Raw genomic sequence first — 21,178 nt, 5'->3', positions numbered from 1 at the left:
GGAAAACTTTCTCAAATAAACTGACGTCTAATATTTTACCATCTTTTAAGAATCTGAAAAATTATTACTCAACTGAAAACAAAGCATGCTTGAGTTTCTTAGAGAATTTAAATTGTATATTGAAATTTATGAACAATGCCCGGTAAAAAACCTATTGAGAGCTTAATAAATGAGTCTTTAGTTTTCTGCAGGCTATTCAAGTATTTTTCTGCTCCTAATCCTATTTTGTTGCGTAAGTTTGTGCATTCATGAAGCTCTAGTTTTTCAGAATCCCGCCGACATAGGAAAATCATAAGAGTCAGTTTATCTGACAGTTTTTCCGAAATCTGTTGCATTAAGTTGAAGTTCATTTTAAGTCTCAACTTCGCTCTTAGCTATCATAAGATTAAAAAGAAAAATAATAACATATATTTTCAAGATACAAAACCGTTGAATCACTGAACATTACTAAATTACTAAATGACCAAACACTGGATGTGACGCAATAACAAATGATTTCAGGTCGTTTGAATCCACATCTTCATCTTTGCTTCCTGTTACTATTTTAAAAGTATCTCTAGGTGTCAATATTTTCAACTTTTCGATATCTTCCTCACCCTTATAATATTCATCTTTAATAAATATTTCGTCCCCAGGATGCATGCCACCATTTATTGAGTCGTAGAAAATGTATCCTTTTGACTGAAGAAAAATACGAAGTAATTTTCTCTCGCTTTCTGGCTTGCCAGCCATTTCTATCATAAAAATGGCAACACTAACTTTTTCAAATGGCAGAGTTTTCAAAACTTCGAGCTCAACACCCTCTATGTCCAATACAAATAAGTCTATATTAGTTATATTGGCTGCTAAAAGTGCTGTATATATGGGTATACATTTTACTTCGATGAAGTCGACATCACTCCCATTTAGTTCCCTTCTGTGTTGACTTACAAGGTAGCCGGTTCCAGGGTTGACTTCTGTGAATAAAGAGAATTTTTATAAGCTTGATCCGCAAGGGCCATCCAAAAATAAATTTACTATGTGCATCTATTATGTTTTTTTGGCTATAGGCAGCTTTGCGCGGCGTCACTAAAGTGCAAAAAGATGACTTAAATTCGGTAGAGTTTCTACCAACTTTCGCAACGTACTTTCTAGCAATTGAAAGAAGTCAGCCTTTTTGGTGACGTCAACCAAGTTGATTGCTAACAGAAAAGAAACAATCTGGAGGGAATTACATGGGATACGATAATGCTGAACAATCGCTTATTTTTATTATATTATTTATTTAATGCTTAGTGCAATGGACTTGCAATCCTATGTCCTTTAGGGCAAGGATTCAGGAACTGGTGTCGCAGATTATTGAGTTTGGCACGGGGTCCATGGTGTGACTCAGTGTGCTCTTTAGTAATACTACTAAGGAGTATTACTACTGATAACGGTCACTGCATATGTGACCGAAATATCTAGTATTTTGTGAAATTCGTCATTGTCTATTAATAGGATTTTATCCCTATTTGAACTTTTATTTATGGTCGCAGGAAAGCAGTGTGGTCCTCAAAATTATCTGAGGAAATCTAAAAGAAAAAACGGGAGGTGTCAGATACCTTGCCCCCAACCACACCTGTTCTGGGAAACATCTAGTAAATCTTAATCCTCTTTTTGGAGCGCCCATGCATCAGAACTATGTTTGACCACTGTCATCACTTTACCTTCCATTATTCTAATCTTGGTTTGCAGATATATATTCCTGTTATTCCAAATTTCTTTAACTGTGAAAAACACCCTGGGCCTTGGCTATTCTGCTTTTAATATCTTGTATGCTCCCACCGTCTTTACTACGGCTCCATATTTTTTGGGAAAATTGGTATTTTAGGATATTCTCGCATAAAAAAAAAAATTCTAGATAGGTCAGAAGTCTGAGAAAATTCGTTAAGAGCCTTAATTTTGGAAAAAATAGCTTTAATAATCAAATATCTTTGAACAGACTTAGTATGAAAAAATATTAAATTGCGGAAAGAGCAAAAAACTGGTAATTGCAAAATATTTGTATATATTTTAACGAGGGATTACAACAATTTAAAAACCTTAAAAATTAAAACCAAAAATTTGAATCTTAGTAGATATCGCTGTTAGAAACTGGACTTGCCTTAATAATCAAATATCTTTGAAAAGAGACAGCATGAACAGACATCACGTCGCGTAAAGAGCAAAACACTGGTAAAAACAATTTGAAAAAACAGCAAATGTTCTACGGTTAGAGGACAAGCGACAATGAGAATCCATATTTAAAAGCCTGCCACGTACCGGGGGCCGGGGCCCGGCGGCCGGTAATTGCATAAATATTTGCACATATTTTAACAATGGATTACAACAATTCAAAAACCGTAAAAAAGAAAACCAAAAGGTTGAAGCTTAGTAGATATAGTTTTTAGAAATTGGACTTGCTTTAAAAATCAAACATCTTTGAGCAGATTTCAGTATTAAAAGACAGCAAATTGTCTGCAGTTTGAAGACAAGCGACAACGAGAGTCCATATATAGAAGCCTTTCGCGTGCCGCTTATCGTGAGGTTTATATTATATTGCTTGAAGAGCAAAAAAACTGGCAATTTCAGAAATATTTGCATATATTTTGACAAGGAATTACAAAATTTAAAAACCTTAAAAAAGAAAACCAAAAGTTTGATGAATTATATCATTCTCCCCCTCCCAACAACAAGAGTGAATGTAGCATTATAAAGTTTACACTAAGTTGCTTCAAGAGCAAAAAACTGGTAATTGCAAAAATATATATTTTGACAAGGGGTTACAATAAATCAAAAACCGTGAAAAAGAAAACAAAAATTTGAAGCCTAGCAGAAATTGTTGTTAGAAATAGAACTTGCGGTAATAATTAAATACCTTTGAATATCCCTCAGTATGAAAAGATATTAAATTGCATAAAGAGTAAAAAAATGGTAAAGGCAAAATATTTGTATACATTTTAACAAGGGATTACAACAATTCAAAAACTTTAAAAAAGAAAACCATAAGTTTCAAGCTTTGTACATATCGTTGTTAGAAATCGGACTAGCTTCGACAATCAAATGTTTTTGTAAAGACTGCAGCATAAAAAGACATTAAATTACGTAAAGAGCAAAAAACTGGTAATTGCAAAAATATTTGCATATATTTTAACAATGGATTACTATAATTCAAAAACCCTAAAAAAGTTCTTTTCGAACGCAACCAGTTATATAATGTCAGTAGGAAGGCCTAGAAACGAAAATTTGCAGTTATTACAAATGATGATTCTATTTTGACAAGGGATTGCAACAATTCAAAAACCTAAAAAAAAATTTAAGCTTTGCACATATCGTTGTTAGAAATCGGAATAACTTCAGTGATCAAATCTCTTTGAAAAGACAACAGTATGAAACGACAATAAACTGCGTAAAGAGCAAAAAATTAGTAATTGCGAAAATATTTGTATATATTTTAACAAGCGATTACAAAAATTCGTAATCTTGAAAGAAAACCAAAAGTTTGAAGTATAGTAGAAATTGTTGTTAAAAATTGGACTTGCTTTAATAGTTAAATACTTTTGAAAATATTCACTATGAAAAGACATTAAATTGCATAACGAGTAAAAAACTGGTAGTTGCAAAATATTTGTTTATATTTTAACAAGGGATCACAACCATTCAAAAACCTTAAAAAAAACAAAAGTTTGAAGCTTAATAGATGTCGTTGTTAGAAATTGGAGTCGCTTTAATAATGAAATATTTTTGAAAATTACAGCATGGAAAGACAGTAAATTGTCTGCGGTTAGAAGACAAGTGACAATGAGAATCTATATATAGAAGCCTGCCGCGTGCCATTTCCCGGGGCCCGATGGCTGGTAATTGTATAAATATTTGTATATATTTTAACAAGGGATTCCAACAATTCAGAAACCTTAAAAAGGAAAGCAAAACTTTGAAGCTTAGTAGATATCATCGTTAAAAATTGGACTTGTTTTAATAATCAAATATCTTTGAAAAGACCCCAATATGAAAAGACAGCAAATTGTCTCAAATTGTTTACGGTTACAAGACAAGCGAAAATCAGAATTCATATATAGAAGCCTGCCGTGTGCTTGAGTGCTCCCGGTACTATATATATATGATAAAAAAAACTAAAAAACTAAAACAAGAAAACAACTAAAAAATAAAAAAAGTAAAAAAGGAAAAACTAAAAAAGAAAAACAAAAAAAGAAAACTGAAAAAAAGAAAAAAAGTAAAAAATTAAAGAAAGGTAAAAAACTAAAAAAAGTAAATAAAAATAAACTAAAAAAAACAAAAAACAAAAAAACTAAAAAAAGAAGAAAAAAAGAAAAAACTAAAAACTAAAAAAGGAAAAGCTAAAAAAATTAAAAAATAAAGAAAGGAAAAACTAAAAAAGAAAAAAAACTAAAAAAAACAAACAACTAAAATAAAGACAAAAAGACAAAAACTAAAGAAAAAGAAAAAAAAGAAAAAAAAAATAATAAAAACCTAAATTAGGTAAAAAACTAAAAAAAAATAAAAAAAAAAAGAAGAAAAAACTAAAAAACTAAAAAAGTTTCCATGCATCACTACACAAATATTTGTCAACTGATCTAGGCTAAATTGTTTGAAAGAATGATTGGCAATATCCAATTACCGTTGCAGTTCTGAACCTACATCGGATGTTAAAGTGAGCTTGGCCACAAAATCACCCCGCACGTGTTTCAGTACAAGAATTTTCCACGACTCTGCTTTTCAGTAAAATAAGGGCCTTTTCTGCAACAGTCAAAACAGTGCAAATTTCTGCAACAGTTTAGACAAGGGGCCTCGTTCTCCCCGTGGCAATTATAGTAGGCACCCTTGCACGTTATTTGGTCTTCCAAATGAATTTTTTCAAATCCACCACGGATTTGCTTTGGACGTTATTTGGGCAACATCCTTACCAAAAAGAAAATTCGTCACATTGGCTTCAGGAGTGCATAAAGTAACACTACGGTGGGAACTGGACCCACTTGAAATTCAACGCATCGCGTCTTTTCAGACTGAGATCAATATTGTGGGCCATGCGTGTGAGCTGTAGGTTTTTGACGATTTTTTCTTTAATACCATGATTTTCAAGCTAAATAACCGCATTTGCTACCTCTAAAATACAAAGGTTGAGTAGACAATAGTCTGCTGTACTTAAAGTGCCTTAGCATTCCTTGGCTTACACTGTGATGAAAAAAAGGCCAAATCTCCATAGCCACCTTCGGAACAACAGTTTTATTGATATTCATAGGCCTAGGGTGGTGCTCAAATAATCCTTTATTTGAATTATGAAATCCTTTAGCCTCCCTATTTCCAGAGGCTCAGATAAAGCTCTTTTTACAAATTTGGCAAGTTTTTTATGGATCTTGGGATCCTTCTTGGTACTAGAACGTTCTTCAGAAACCTTCTTAAATCGACCATCATTTGATGTGCTTTGTTTTGATATTTTGCCTTTGTGCTTTTCTGGAGAAGCCTTCCGGTTTCTGTCATTTCTCTGATGATGTATTCTTATGTGGCACGCTGAGCCAGGTCTGGTGGTTGTAGAACCTATTTTTGGGCTCCGAGAGCTGTATCTTGCGTTCCTAGAATCAGTTTCAGAGCTCTGAGAGCCGTATCGAGCACAAGTTTTTAAACTTAGGGACCCGAGAGCCAAGATGTGTTCTTTGATCAGTATCCACTGCTGGAAAGGTTGAAACAAGAAAGACTAGAGTTTCGGCCAATTCTTGAATCATAGTCAATTCTTGACTGAAAAACTTTGAAATCAAATCTGAGAATTCTTTAATTTTTATTTCTGGCAGGAAAATACCCATTGATCGCGAAATTAACAGAAACCCAAGAAATTCTGTTTGTTGACTTGAAATAAGAACTGACTTTTCCAGGTGAATCACAAACCCCAAATCTTTCGTAAACGTTGTGTTGACCTTCTAAAAGTAACCTTCCCAGAGGGAATAAGTTATCCAAGTAAACAAAACAAAGTAACTCTTCGTCGATCTATGGGAAACGTGAGTTTAAAGAACCCTTGGGCTGTTGACAACCCATTTGGCAAATATGTGTAAGCATAGCAACAATCTATTTCAGAGCAAAACCATATCTGGTCATTAAAATCAAGAGGACATGTATAAATCGAAAATGTCTACAGAGGCCAGGTAACAATTTTTTGTCATGAATTAAACCGCAAATCGAAGACTTTCCATTTTAAAATAGCCTTATTTAACGCTTTTAAAAATTTAACATAAATCAAGAGAACCATTTTCCTTCGGGACCGTAAAAACAGGAGAAATACAAAGTATTTATTTTGTTTTGAACTGAGCGCTTTAACAACCACACCTTTATGTAATAAAATATACACTACTTTCCTTATAGCCTTTGGTTCTTCAAAATTAAAACGTGTATTACTAGTTTTAAAGCTTTCAATGGTGTTTTCTCACATTTAGTCTTATAGACTGAAACTACAACATTCAAATCACTGGTTATTGATAGCCATTTTCAGACATATCTACTAATTCTCTTCGTTTTAAAGTTATCAGCCAAATGTTGTAACTGTCTATTAATCAACGACAATGTGTGTTAAACAGTGCATACCAGCTATTTGCGATCCCCTTTTCTGGAAATTTTGGAGTTTGGGCCTCCCTTGACAGTCCTGACTCTGCCTGAATGATTTTAATATAGCCTTCTACACTTCTTACGATCATAATCGTCATCCACTATATTGTTCAATAATTCAGTGCCTATTGTATCACAATTTCTCATTATTTAGTTTGTTGTCAATCCAAGGTAATGCAAACGTCAATTGATGTTACTCTTGGTCAATCGAGGTGAAGGCAGGCATCTATCTCAGTTGAGCTCGAAGCGTATGTAAGGCGCTCCTTTTTGAGTTGAATTAAAATACTACTCCAAACAAGGAGCGCCAGCGTAGCTAAGAGTTCAACTGAGATAGATGCCTGCCTTTGCCTCGATTGACCAATAGTACCATCAGTACTTTAAGGTCCTTGTAGTATGAGTAATCGAGGCAAAGGCAGGCATCTATCTCAATTGATCTCCCAGCTTTGCTGGCGCTCCTTCTTTGGAGTTAAGTTACAATCAAACTCCAAACTTGGTAAGTTTTCGTTTAATTTACAATTAAAATCAAGTAGCTGCGGGATTCAAGCCATGGTTCAATTGTAGAAAAAGCCAAGACAGATAGTCCGGTTGAGATAGTCCTTTTTAAGAATGTATAAAAATGATGTCATTTGATGTCACTTGATTTTAATTAAAAAGAGAGAGAGAGATAGAGTGAGTGAGTGAGTGAGTGAGTGAGTGAGTGAGTGTGTGAGAGAGAGAGAGAGAGAGAGAGAGAGAGAGAGAGAGAAAGAGAGAGAGAGAAAGAGAGAGAGAGAGAGAGAGAGAGAGAGAAATACAACAACAGAAAGAAAATTCAACTCTAGATGTGACATTACTGTAAATTTCTTACGGATTCATTATATTTATTACTCTTTAACTTACTCGTAACATTATGTCCAAGGAATGTCGAAGCAACATAAATCGGTGATGGCTTAAAAAGTGCCACTGATGGGTAAGAGTCACGACTTACGCAAGCATGGACTCCGTAGGCTCTCCGGTGAACACGCTTTAAGTCAGAATAGAAGCGATCATCAGCTTCTATGAGTATGCCTGTCCAATTCAAAAATCTCTCCAGATGTAGTGTTGTGGAGAATGTTACACCATCTATTGCGCCACATTCTAAGAAATGTCTCTGTCCTCTCTGAAATTATTTCTTTTAGGTTAGTTATATCACAGAGATATTAAATTTACATAAGGGATGAGAACTAACTTTTGCAAACTAACTACCCCCTCTAAACCCAAGTTTGCCCCCTCCCTGACCTCATTTCACACTCCCCTTTGCTGAAATTAGTTTCTACAAAAAATATTATCGAAATTAAGATCATAGTAAAGTTCATAGTAATATAATAGTAACTTAATAGTAATAGTAAAGTTAACAAAATAGTAAAGTTCTAAGCTCGACTTTGTTTTTTTGTGACACCAGGAAGTTTTAAGCTTCAGTAGTAGTTGTAGAGCAATTTTATTAGAAATAAACATTTCTTAATCAATAGCACAACATAAGCGAAGCTTGCGAGGCTATGCTAAATTCAAGGAAAACAAAGAGAGAACATTGAGAGTGAGAGAATATGGAAAATGAGACCATATACCGAAACTAACAATAATGAAAAAAAACATAAGCAATACATTACCTTGCGTGACCCCAAGAAAACAAAAATAACAAACAAAAAAAGCATTAATATTACCAACGAATAACCTATGGAAAATTTATTTTGTTTAATCTGTTTCAAAAGTATACCTACCGAGAAACTCTACACGTAAATCAGACTTCAACTGGCCAAAGCTACCCATTTCCTTGATATCTATACCCATTTTATTTCAAAGTTTTGAAGCTGTGTAAATAAGTGAAAAAGGAGACCTACTTGAAACTAATCGAGGAACCTCAGTATTTCCTCGTATCTGAGTAACGCGGTGATGAACATCAGCCCTCTCACAAAATATATCTGTAAAACAATCAGGAAGGCTCTCACTGTAATACTTATATATAAAAATCAACGTGTAAAAATCACGAAATGCAGCTGCAGGCATTATACTTAAATCTCTATACACGGACCTCATAGATTCCCAATACCACAAAAAACTCGAATAGCATTATTCTGGATCACACGGATTGGACGAACTTCGAAGGGAAAGAACTAAGCCAAATCGACGAGCAATACAAAATGTGTGGGTGAATCAGGGAAGAGTATAACAATCGTACAACATTTGGGGGGAAAATGAGCTTTAATTTGCGCATGATACCTAAGTTACATGACAATATTTTCGAAATCGACTTCACATGATCTTTAAATGATAGGGTTTCATCAACATTGATTTCGAGGTATTTGGTGAACCTTGTTCATTTAATAATTCCCCGCTCCGAAATCCTTTCGTAAACCAAGGGATAAAATTCGGAGATCGAGAGAAAATAACAAAATTCGACTTATCTATATTCAGGAAAAGGAGGTTTATTTTAAGCCATGTACATATCTTGCTTATTGCTGCATTTATCGTTGACATCAGCAGTTGTTCCGTAGGGGCAACACACCAAGGTTGTATCATCAGCAAATAAGGGCATAGTAATCTGGGTCCTACTCGGATTTTTGTCAACAAAGTCATCAATTCTGGGCAGAGCTTTCACAACATGCAGCAGATCATTAATAAAAATTAAAAACAGAGTCGGACTCAGTACGGATCCTTGGGGAACCCCACAATTAACAACATTTTTACTAGAAAAAAATCCTTGTAAATTGACATACTGCTGTCCATTTTGAAGATAACTGCAAAGCAAACCCAATACAGCACCCCTTAATCAATAAAATTCAAATTTTTTAAATAATATTCGATGGTCAACAGTGTCAAACGCCTTAATTAAGTCCAAAAACGTACCAGCTACCCTAAGCTTTTTATCAAGAGCATTATTAATTATAGTAGTAGTAAATGAAATCGCCATTTTTATTGTTCTACCCTTCCCGAAACCAAACTGATTTCGATGTAGAAGTTTATGACGTTCCAAATGCTCATAAATTCTAATATTAATACATTTGTCTAAAACTCGTAAAACAACAGGTAATAACTAGACCTCCGTTGCCTGTGCCACGGGAAGTGTTGCAGCAACTGTGCCCTGTTCCTTAGGGCACAGTTGCGGAGCAACACGTGCAACTGTGCCCTACGGGACAGAACTTCTAAAAATTGTTATTTTGTACATACGACAATAGATCACTCGTAATGTAACTTTGTTCACGATCCAATTCTACACATGTCGAAACAGCAGCGATATGGTTAGGTGAAGGCATTCCCAAATACTGAAGAGGTTTGTTTGCCATACGTACGCAAAAATCTTCTATAATAACTAAAGTGTAGTTATAAATTTCTGATGTAAAATCAAAAGTCATAACTGACGTCTCTAACTGTTTTCGATGAGGTATATCTTCGGACATTTTTGACTTATATTTTTCCCATAACTCTGTAGGAGCTGATGGAGAGCAAGTTGTCAAAATGATGCCAAACAATGCACGAATTTGACTTGGAGTTAACGTTTCGCACGCGTCATTGATGCAGTTATCCCAGTGTTGGTCATTCTCCAATAAATTCAGAGATTGGCATGTACTACGGTAAGTGTCATATATAGTACCGTTTACAGTTCTCAAATATTCAAAGGACGTCGGACCGGGTACATTCACCAAAAGCAGGCGTAGAAAGAAGTATTCATGTTGATTGGGGTGAACGGTGTAGAGTCTTCCTATCGTGGTATCTTTGAAGATGGTAGGTTGGCCGTCGACTGACTTACCCTGTTTTCGACGTTCAAATACTTTATTTTTAGTATTCTACGTGTTATGCAGCAGTTTTTTTGCAAAAGAATCATTTTTGCAAAGCGACAAGAAACCGGTTAACTTTGTATCAGGTAGATTCAGGGCTCTTTGTTCCACGTTGGTTTCCGAGAAATAAACACGTTGACCATTCTGTAAATGTACCGCTAAGTGAACAACAGCTGGACTACGTTCATGTATCAGAAATGAAAGAATTCGCCAAACAGCTTCATTACTGCTTGTGTATCTTCCAGCCTGATATCGTACGATTTCGTCGAAATCTTTGATTTCGGGCTGCAAGCCAAAACTGCCATGTCACTGCCTTTGTTGACGTATTTACATATGTATTTGATTGCCTTTACGGAGTTACAGTATTCAACGTTTATGTGTGCATTAAATGTTTTTGATAATAATGGGGAATATGGAACAACCCACTGGTTATCTACTTCGATGGTGGTAACATTACGCTTCTTTATTATTGCTGTTTTACCGCCATCTTCAGTAGATCTTCTTCTATATTGTGGGTAACCATCATTGCCAGTAATTGTGTTGGATACTAAAAGTCGAGGATATTGCTTTGTGCACGTTCCTTTGGCCATACATGGTGAATTTTCGTTCAGTGCACCGCAAGGTCCATGTATCATATTTTTTACAATAATATCATGTAAACCCTTATCGACATTTTCATCAGGTATTTCAGCGGAAATCACATCATCAATTTCGTTCGAAGTAATTTTTTTATGTAGCCAGATTATTATATGTGCGTGTGGCAAACCTCGTTTTTGCCATTCCACTGAGTACATCCAGCATCGCACTGACCCAAACACTTCAAAATTTACTATGTAGTTTATCAGTGATTTCAACTTTTGCCGGAAGACACGGGCCGTAATGTCATGTCTATGAACCACCGATTGTCCTTGAAGTAAAAGCTGCAGTATCTCGTCCCAAGATTGATTACATGTAAATGTAAAAATAAATCTGGACGACCATAGAGACGAACATACGCAATAGCAACTTGAGCATATTCATGTATATGACGGGGACTGCCACCATATGACGAAGGTAAAATTGTTAATCTTCCAACGTTTGTGGTATTACCGTCATTTATAACTGCATCTCGCAAATGAATGTATTGTTCAGAGCGGAGCTTGGTCTGATTCAGGCGGATATATAGCAAACGTTCTGATTCAATTTTAGCATACATATCAACGACGAATTGGTGAAAGAATTGACGACATTTTAAAATATAATTTTCTTCATCCTGCCGAATCATTAGTCTATAGGAATAATAATGCATTGCACTGCATTTCTTATTCATTTCTTTGTTAGTGGCTGGATTCATCAATTTAATATTAAAGTGATAGCCGTCGGCTCCATCCCAAAAAATGATAGGATATTGTAGGGCATCGTAGCATCGATGAGTTTCAGCAATTCTTAACAAATGAGCGTTTCGCTTATGAAGAATAATATCTCGAGGTAAAAACTGATCACCGACCATAACGATTGCCACTTCGTGATAGTTGGAGTATTGTATCTACGCACATGTTGTCCAGGAGGCGTTTTGTCAGCGGAAATAACAATTTTATGCGTATCAGTAGGCATCAAATCGATGGCTGTTTTGAACAGACGCACTAAATTATTATTTTCATGGAAAAGATGTTGCAATTGGGAAACGATTGTCCTTTCAACGTTGGGAGAAATTTCGCAACGTGCATTCAATTCAGAATTTCTATCACTGATGAAGTACAATTGTAAAAATTTATGATCCTCGCCTGAGAATGGTAGAAGGGACCCTGCTCTATGATAAATTTGCCCTTTTACTTTGAAAGTAGAAATAAATTGATCTGGATTTTCGATTTGGGCTCCAAACGACGTCATTTGGAAACATGAGTTATATTTTCTGATTTGTGACAAAAAACGCTTAGATTCTGACGTAGTTCCAGTAAGGAAAGTCTTCAATGGCTCTGGTGGTGCAGCCAATAGAGGAAGTTTAACTTTTCCTGAGGCGCAACACATTCCCATTGTTTCACCATTGAATTTCAAGGCCTTGCAATAGGGACAAATTTTAGACATAGTCCCGATTTGAACACATCTACTCAAGCTATAATCATCGACTGGGCTGTACCTGAATGCCAGGCGATAACTTTCAGGTTGCTCTGATACCTCGGCACGCTTTCTTTTCTTACTTTCTCTATCAGCAGCAAGCCTGATTTCTTGCTGTTCTTGTGCCTCGGCACGCCTTCTTTTTTCACTTTCTCTTTTAGCAGCAAGTCTGGTTTCATGTTGCTTTGGTAGTTCCTCGGCATGCCTTCTTTTTTCACTTTCTCTTTTAGCAGCAAGTCTGGTTTCATGTTGCTCTGGTAGTTCCTCGGCACGCATTCTTTTTTCACTTTCTCTTTTAGCAGCAAGTCTGGTTTCGCGTTGCTCTGGTAGTTCCTCGGCACGCTTTCTGTTCTTTCTTTCTCTATCAGCCTCAAGCCTGTTTCCTTACTGTTCTTTTAATTCCTCGGCACGCTTTCTTTTCTTACTTTCTCTATCAGCCTCAAGCCTGTTTCCTTGCTGTTCTTTTGATTCCTCGGTACGCTTTCTTTTCTTACTTTCTCTATCAGCCGCAAGTTTTTTGGCATAGACTCTTTGAGCATCTTCCTCGGCTGTTGCCATTGTAAGTTCATCAGTCATTTTACAGTTAAACATTAATAGATTTCTACGTGAATTTATGTCTTAAATATCTTTAATGACGTCACCGTCATAGCAAAAATGACGACAACTAACTTCATGACGTCAGTCAATACACAAACATGACGTCACCCGACAGACAGACCCACACATCCACAGACAACTTATTTTTATATATATAGAAGATATATATATATATATATATATATATATATATATATATATATATATATATATATATATAATGAAAAGAGAAATCACCAATGCTACAGCACAAACAAAAAAAAAAAAAAAAAAAAAAAAAAAAAAAAAAAAAAAAAAAGAGACAGAAGGAGAAAAGGAAGACTGTTTTCCTAAATTAGTTATATATATATATATATATATATATATATATATATATATATATATATATATATATATATATATATATATATATATATGCATATATATATATGCGTTACTCGCACGTATAGTGCGAGTAACGCATACAAAAGTGAATAAACGAGGAAGTGTTATACTATAACTTCATAAAAGACAGGTGACTAAGATTGAAAAATACAAAAGTGAAAATAAAGGACGGGATATTGATTTAACCTATAAAACGTCTATTTCAAAATCATTCAAGATTACCGTTCTTGTCTCTTCTCGATAAATTTGAAATCAATAAAAAAAAACGCAAACTTTATTCATTATCTCCGCTTCAAAAAGTAAAAATAAGCAGATGTTATAAGAAAATAGAAAATTGCCAAATTTGAGTAGAAAATATTAATGTTGGTATAGAACCTCTTAAACTATTGCGTAGAAGAAAACCTACTGAACAATTGAGGAAGAAAAAATAAAGAATAAAGACGTCTCTATAACTATATCATATCATCAGCTGATTCAAAATGGTGCCTCACTTCAATTTTTAATACCATTAGCAGCTGCAAATGGTAAAGCTGCTCTAACAAGTAGTGCAGCTGCATTTGGTACATATGCTGGAAAGAAAACTGTTGATAAAATTACCGATTCTTCAAACGCTAAAGGTGAAGGTTTAATATTACTGGGAACTTTACTGAAAGGTCGTGGTTAAAAATTACCCAGTACGCACAAAATTACTGGATCTGGATCGAAAGTGGTTGTTGAAAGTTCCAAACAACGTGGTCGGCCGAAGAAAATACAAGTAGAAGTGGTTAAAGTACCTACACAGCGTGGAAGAACCAGAAAAGTTACTGAAGCTGAGATTTAACAATTGAAAGAATTCTCACTTCTAAAAAAAAACAGTGAATGTCACAAAGAATGAAAATCAAATCATAGCGTTGACAAATATTCATGTTATGAATGAATTAGGTCATAGTCCTTATTTACGAGATGCTTTTTCTCGAGATTTCTTGTTAAGTAAAATAAAGAAGAAAGAAAGTAGTGTAAATAATTATGACTGCAAGGGATCCCCTGGGACACATTGGACTTGTTAGTTCAATGATCCCAATTACTCATTTAGAATTTTATGATTCTTTTGGAGTCCAACCTGGAAATTAAATTCCCAACTACTTAAAGACTATAAATAAAACTATTGCCTGTCATTCTAATCAAGTCCAAAACTTTAACGATGTGAATTGTGGTCATTAGTGTATTTTTTTTTATATAAAAAGAAGATATAACGTCCCCTGAGAGCGGTTTTGTCGTATCTGCAACTTTTTCGGGAAGTGGAGTTAAGACTGCCATCTAATGTGAAATACCTGATGAAAATGTCGATAAGGGTTTACATGATATTATTGTAAAAAATATGATACATGGACCTTGCGGTGCACTGAACGAAAATTCACCATGTATGGCCAAAGGAACGTGCACAAAGCAATATCCTCGACTTTTAGTATCCAACACAATTACTGGCAATGATGGTTACCCACAATATAGAAGAAGATCTACTGAAGATGGCGGTAAAACAGCAATAATAAAGAAGCGTAATGTTACCACCATCGAAGTAGATAACCAGTGGGTTGTTCCATATTCCCCATTATTATCAAAAACATTTAATGCACACATAAACGTTGAATACTGTAACTCCGTAAAGGCAATCAAATACATATGTAAATACGTCAACAAAGGCAGTGACATGGCAGTTTTGGCTTGCAGCCCGAAATCAAAGATTTCGACGAAATCGTACGATATCAGGCTGGAAGATACACAAGCAGTAATGAAGCTGTTTGGCGAATTCTTTCATTTCTGATACATGAACGTAGTCCAGCTGTTGTTCACTTAGCGGTACATTTACAGAATGGTCAACGTGTTTATTTCTCGGAAACCAACGTGGAACAAAGAGCCCTGAATCTACCTGATACAAAGTTAACCGGTTTCTTGTCGCTTTGCAAAAATGATTCTTTTGCAAAAAAACTGCTGCATAACACGTAGAATACTAAAAATAAAGTATTTGAACGTCGAAAACAGGGTAAGTCAGTCGACGGCCAACCTACCATCTTCAAAGATACCACGATAGGAAGACTCTACACCGTTCACCCCAATCAGCATGAATACTTCTTTCTACGCCTGCTTTTGGTGAATGTACCTGGTCCGACGTCCTTTGAATATTTGAGAACTGTAAACGGTACTATATATGACACTTACCGTAGTACATGCCAATCTCTGAATTTATTGGAGAATGACCAACACTGGGATAACTGCATCAATGACGCATGCGAAACGTTAACTCCAAGTCAAATTCGTGCATTGTTTGGCATCATTTTGACAACTTGCTCTCCATCAGCTCCTACAGAGTTATGGGAAAAATATAAGTCAAAAATGTCCGAAGATATACCTCATCGAAAACAGTTAGAGACGTCAGTTATGACTTTTGATTTTACATCAGAAATTTATAACTACACTTTAGTTATTATAGAAGATTTTTGCGTACGTATGGCAAACAAACCTCTTCAGTATTTGGGAATGCCTTCACCTAACCATATCGCTGCTGTTTCGACATGTGTAGAATTGGATCGTGAACAAAGTTACAGTACGAGTGATGTATTGTCGTATGTACAAAATAACATTTCCAAGTTAACGTCGGAACAAAAAGACATTTATGATACGATAATGCACTGTGTCGATAACAATGTTGGAGAAATTTTCTTTTTGGATGCGCCAGGAGGTACTGGTAAAACGATTGTGATAAAACTGATTTTGGCATCAATTCGATCAAAAAATGATATAGCGTTGGCAATTGCGTCGTCCGGAATAGCCGCAACATTGCTGCCTGGTGGAAGAACTGCTCATTCCGCTTTGAAATTGCCTCTGAATTTGCATTCTACAGAAACTCCCACGTGCAATATTTCCAAATCATCTGGGATGGGTAAAGTATTGCAGCAATGCAAACTTATTATTTGGGATGAGTTCACAATAGCACACAAAAAATCGCTCGAGGCTCTGGATCAATGTTTGAAAGATTTGCGAGGGAAGTCGAAACCCTTTGGCACCACATTAATATTGCTTGCGGGAGATTTCGGGCAAACATTACCTATAATACCTAGATCAACTCCTGCAGACGAAATGAATGCTTGCCTGAAAAATTCTAATTTATGGGCACACGTAAAATCATTAAAATTAACTACAAATATGCGTGTCCGATTGCAAAACGATGACTCTGGTCAAATATTTTCAGATCAATTCCTGGCAATTGGAAACGGAAAGCTCCCAGTAGACTCAATTTCAGGACGCATACAACTACCTGCTGATTTCTGTAATTTAGTGACGTCCAAAAATGAATTGATTGAAAAAGTATTCCCGAATATTCTAAACAATTATAAAAATAATAAATGGCTAAGTGAAAGAGCGATTCTTGCACCCAAAAATATAAACGTCCACGAAATCAACAATATTGTTTTGACCAAGATTCGAGACCAGGCAGTCCTTTACAAGTCAGTCGACACAGTTTAGGAACCAAATGAAGCGGTTAATTATCCATCTGAATTTTTAAATTCCGTGGATCTTTTAGGGTTTCCACCACACGTGCTACAACTAAAAATAGGCGTACCAATAATACTTTTAAGAAATATAAACCCACCAAAGCTTTGCAATGGCACGCGACTTGCCGTAAAAAAAAACAATGGAAAACCTAATAGAGGCCACAACCTTGACAGGGCCTTTTGAGGGTGAGGCTGTTCTTATTCCTCGCATTCCCCTGATTCCAACGGATCTGCCTTTTCAATTTAAAAGATTGCAATTCCCAATTCGATTAGCATTTGCAATCACCATTAACAAAGCTCAAGGTCAATCATTAGAAAAATGTGGTATAAATCTTAATACTGATTGTTTTTCCCATGGACAATTGTACGTTGCATGTTCGAGGGTCGGTAAACCTGAAAATCTATTTATATGCAGCGACAATTGGACAGCGAAGAAGGTTGTATATTCGCAAGTTTTACGCAGTTAATTTGTATTGTATCTATCTATCTATCTATCTATATAAAAACGAGTTGTGTGTATGCATGTTTGTTTGTTTGTAAAAAGAGCGGTTGCATATGACGTCATTATTAGTACATAAGGCTTTGTATATGCACAGACAATGGGAAAGCCAAGAATGTTGTATATTCGCAAGTTTTACGTAGTTTGAAACACATATATAAATCTATCTATGTTCACAGGTGGGACACAGGGACACAACTACAATGGCGCGTAATTAATATGGCGCGTAACGACTTACGCGCGCGGGGGGGCACGAAGCGCCCCACCAACTAGGTGCTGGGGTGGCGCGAAGCGCCACCCCACCAGCTAGTATATATATATATATATATATATATATATATATATATATATATATATATATATATATATACATATATCTTCTATATATATAAAAATAAGTTGTCTGTCTGTGGATGTGTGGATGGATGTGTCAGGTGACGTCACCTGAAAAAACTGGATCAGGTGACGTCAAAACTGAAAAAACTAAAAAAGGCAAAAACTACAAAAAAAACTAAAAACTAATAAAAAAAATAAAAAAGCTAAAAAACTAAAAAAACTAAAAAAAGGCAAAAACTACAAAAAAAACTAAAAACTAATAAAAAAGCTAAAAAACTAAAAAAACTAAAAAAAGGCAAAAACTACAAAAAAAACTAAAAACTAATAAAAAAAATAAAAAAGCTAAAAAACTAAAAAAACTAAAAAAACTAAAAAAAAGGTAAAAAACGAAAAAAACTAAAAACTAAAAAAAACTAAAAAAAAGGGAAAAAACTGAAAAATAAGCTAAAATAAAGGTAAAAACCAATAAAAAACTAAAAAAAAAACTAAAAAAACTAAAAAAAGGCAAAAACTACAAAAAAAAACTAAAAACTAATAAAAAAAGTAAAAAAGCTAAAAAACTAAAAAAACTAAAAAAACTAAAAAAAGGTAAAAAACTAAAAAAAATAAAAAATAAAAAAAAACTAAAAAAAAGGAAAAAACTGAAAAATAAGCTAAAATAAAGGTAAAAACCAATAAAAAACTAAAAAGAAAAAAAGGAAAAAACTAAAAAAAATTTTCATCTAAAAAACTAAAAAAAACTAAAAAAGGTAAAAACTAAAAGAACTAAAAAAGAAAAAAATAAATGACGAAACTCAAAGAGAAAGCGACCAGGACAAAAGGAATGTTCGATTAGCAATCAACAAAGCACCGGGAAGCACCGGGACACAGGGAGTATGAATGACGACCAGGACATAAGTAAAAAAAAAAAATTAACAAAACTAAAAAGAAGTTAAAAACTACAAAAAAACTAAAAAGAAAAAAAAACTAAAAACTAATAAAAAAACTAAAAAATCTAAAAATCTAAATAAACTAAAAAAGAAAAAAAAAGGAAAAAAATAAAGGAGAAAAACCAACGGGGACACCGGGGGAAACAGGGGGATATAAATGACGACCGGGACAAAAAAACTAAAAAGAAAAAAAAACTAAAAACTAATAAAAAAACTAAAAAATCTAAAAATCTAAATAAGCTAAAAAAGAAAAAAAAAGGAAAAAAATAAAGGAGAAAAACAAAACTAAAAAACGAATGTATATACAGACCGGGACACCGGGATACAAATGACGACCGGGACACAGGGAATATAAATGACGACCGGGACACAGGGACACAACTACAACGGGGACACCGGGGGAAACAGGGGGATGTAAATGACGACCGGGACACCGGGACAGGGAATGGTCGATTAGCAATCACCATCAACAAAGCTCAAGGGCAATCATTAGAATCATGAGGCATAGATCTGAATACAGATTGTTTTCCCATGGACCATTATATGTTGCATGTTCAAGAGTCGGTAAACCTGACAATCTATTTATATGCAAAGACAATGGGACAGCAAAGAATGTTGTATATTCGCAAGTTTTACGTAGTTAAAACCATATATATATATATATATATATATATATATATATATATATATATATATATATATATATATATATATATATATATATATATCTATCTATATTCACAGGTGGGACATAGGGACACAACTACAATGGCGCGTAACTATTATGGCGCGTAACGACTTACGCGCGCGGGGGGGCTTGGGGGGGGCGCGAAGCGCCCCCACCAACTAGGTGTTGGGGTGGCGCGAAGCGCCACCCCAACAGCTAGTATATATATATATATATATATATATATATATGAAATACGTTTTAATTTTTTACTTTTGAAGTTCTGATAGATAAATCGTATACCCTTCTATTTATTAGAGTATTATTTTTATAAGTAAAAATCTAATATTATTTATTTCACTTCAATCTTCCTTTCGTTCTTTTCTGAAATTTGTCTGATTCTACCATTTTTTTTTTTTTTATTGCAACATGTGAAAAATGCAAAATAGTTCCAAGGTAATCAGAGAACCAAGTCTAATGGAGTCGCACTTGTACGAGAATCTCGGACCAGGGGTTGCCTCCTTTCTTACGGGCAAATATCCGACAGGATACTAACAGCACAAATCCTACACAAACATGGATAATGGACCATCATTGTCTGCTACGCCCCAACAAACCAAGCTCCAGATGAGATGAAAGATCGTTTTTACACCCAGCTGTCTAGCATCCTAGTAAAAGTATCCCCTCATGATGTTTTACCTTTCTTGGCAACTTCAACGGCACTGTCAGAGATACAGACGGCGTTTGGGACAGTGCTCTAGGACCTGTAACACAGTTAACTAGAGCACTGTCTGTGTAACACAGTTTTACACAGTTTTATTTATGATATTCCAACTGAAGATTTTGATGAAGATATTAAAGCAAACCTCTGAGAAAAACTCGATGCTTCGGATTTTAAAAAAATAACCCTTATAACTTCCCCACAGTCAATAAAAAAGTGATAGGTATGATGAAGGATGAATTATCTGGAACAATAATGTCTGAGTTTGTAGGTTCAAGATCAAAGAATACGCTTATTTAAAAGATGATGACGACGAAACCAAAGCAAAGAAAACATTGAAAGATATCATAACGAATGTCTTTAAAGAATTACAAAGACGTATTATCCGGAAAAGTGGAAAGCTTATCAGAAACTCAGTATACCTTAAGAGCAAATAAACATAGAATGTTTTTAGAAAAGCAAAATAAAAAAAGCTCTTGATCTTAGTTACAAAAGAAAAGTGTTGAAAAATAAAGCAAAGACAGTACCCTGGGGATTTAATCCCTTGAATCTATAAGCTAGTTAAAGTATTATTAAGCTAATAAGGGTATTATAGTCAAGCTGGCTAGGTATTGAATATAAGATTCATAATTAAATTAAAGCTATAAGCTTCAAAGCTATAAGCTTCACAGCTGAATTTTACTTAAGAAAAATTTTTACCAGGTAACTGAATGGAAAAGCACCTGCTAAAGTATATACTTACTTACTTGACTTAATGCTCCTGCCGAAATGCTTCCGGCGTCGAGAGTGATGCTACATGGTGCCTCCATTTGGACCGGTCTCTTGCAAGGATGTGGACATCCTCCTGAATATTTGCCATGACTAAGAAGGTACCTGTCGTGTCCTTCCATCTGGTTGGGGGACGACCTCTTGGGCGTTTCCCACCGTGCAGCACGGGATCAAAGTCAAAAATCGTTCGTGCGGGAGTGTCGGGGTGCATGCGAAGGAGATGCCCGTACCAGCGTAGTGTTCGTTGGGC

The 21,178-nt window shown here is 35.0% G+C and overlaps 1 protein-coding gene across 1 annotated transcript in view; it reads right to left on the bottom strand.

Moving 5' to 3' along the window:
• Positions 1 to 392: 392 nt before the first annotated feature.
• LOC136032834 (uncharacterized) overlaps positions 393 to 21,178 on the bottom strand; it is a 37,188-nt gene continuing 16,402 nt past the window's right edge. Inside the window, exons 2-3 of the mRNA XM_065713244.1 lie at positions 7,492 to 7,750; positions 393 to 956 (exon numbers count right to left, since the gene is read on the bottom strand). Coding sequence (XP_065569316.1) covers positions 448 to 956; positions 7,492 to 7,750 — 768 coding nt within the window. The 3' untranslated portion in view covers positions 393 to 447. The remainder of the gene's footprint in view (positions 957 to 7,491; positions 7,751 to 21,178) is intronic.

Source organism: Artemia franciscana, chromosome 11, assembly GCF_032884065.1.
Source record: "Artemia franciscana chromosome 11, ASM3288406v1, whole genome shotgun sequence".
Classification (NCBI taxonomy): domain Eukaryota; kingdom Metazoa; phylum Arthropoda; class Branchiopoda; order Anostraca; family Artemiidae; genus Artemia; species Artemia franciscana.
Note: the sequence above shows the minus strand (reverse complement) of the source record. Positions and strands in the feature narration are given on the sequence as shown.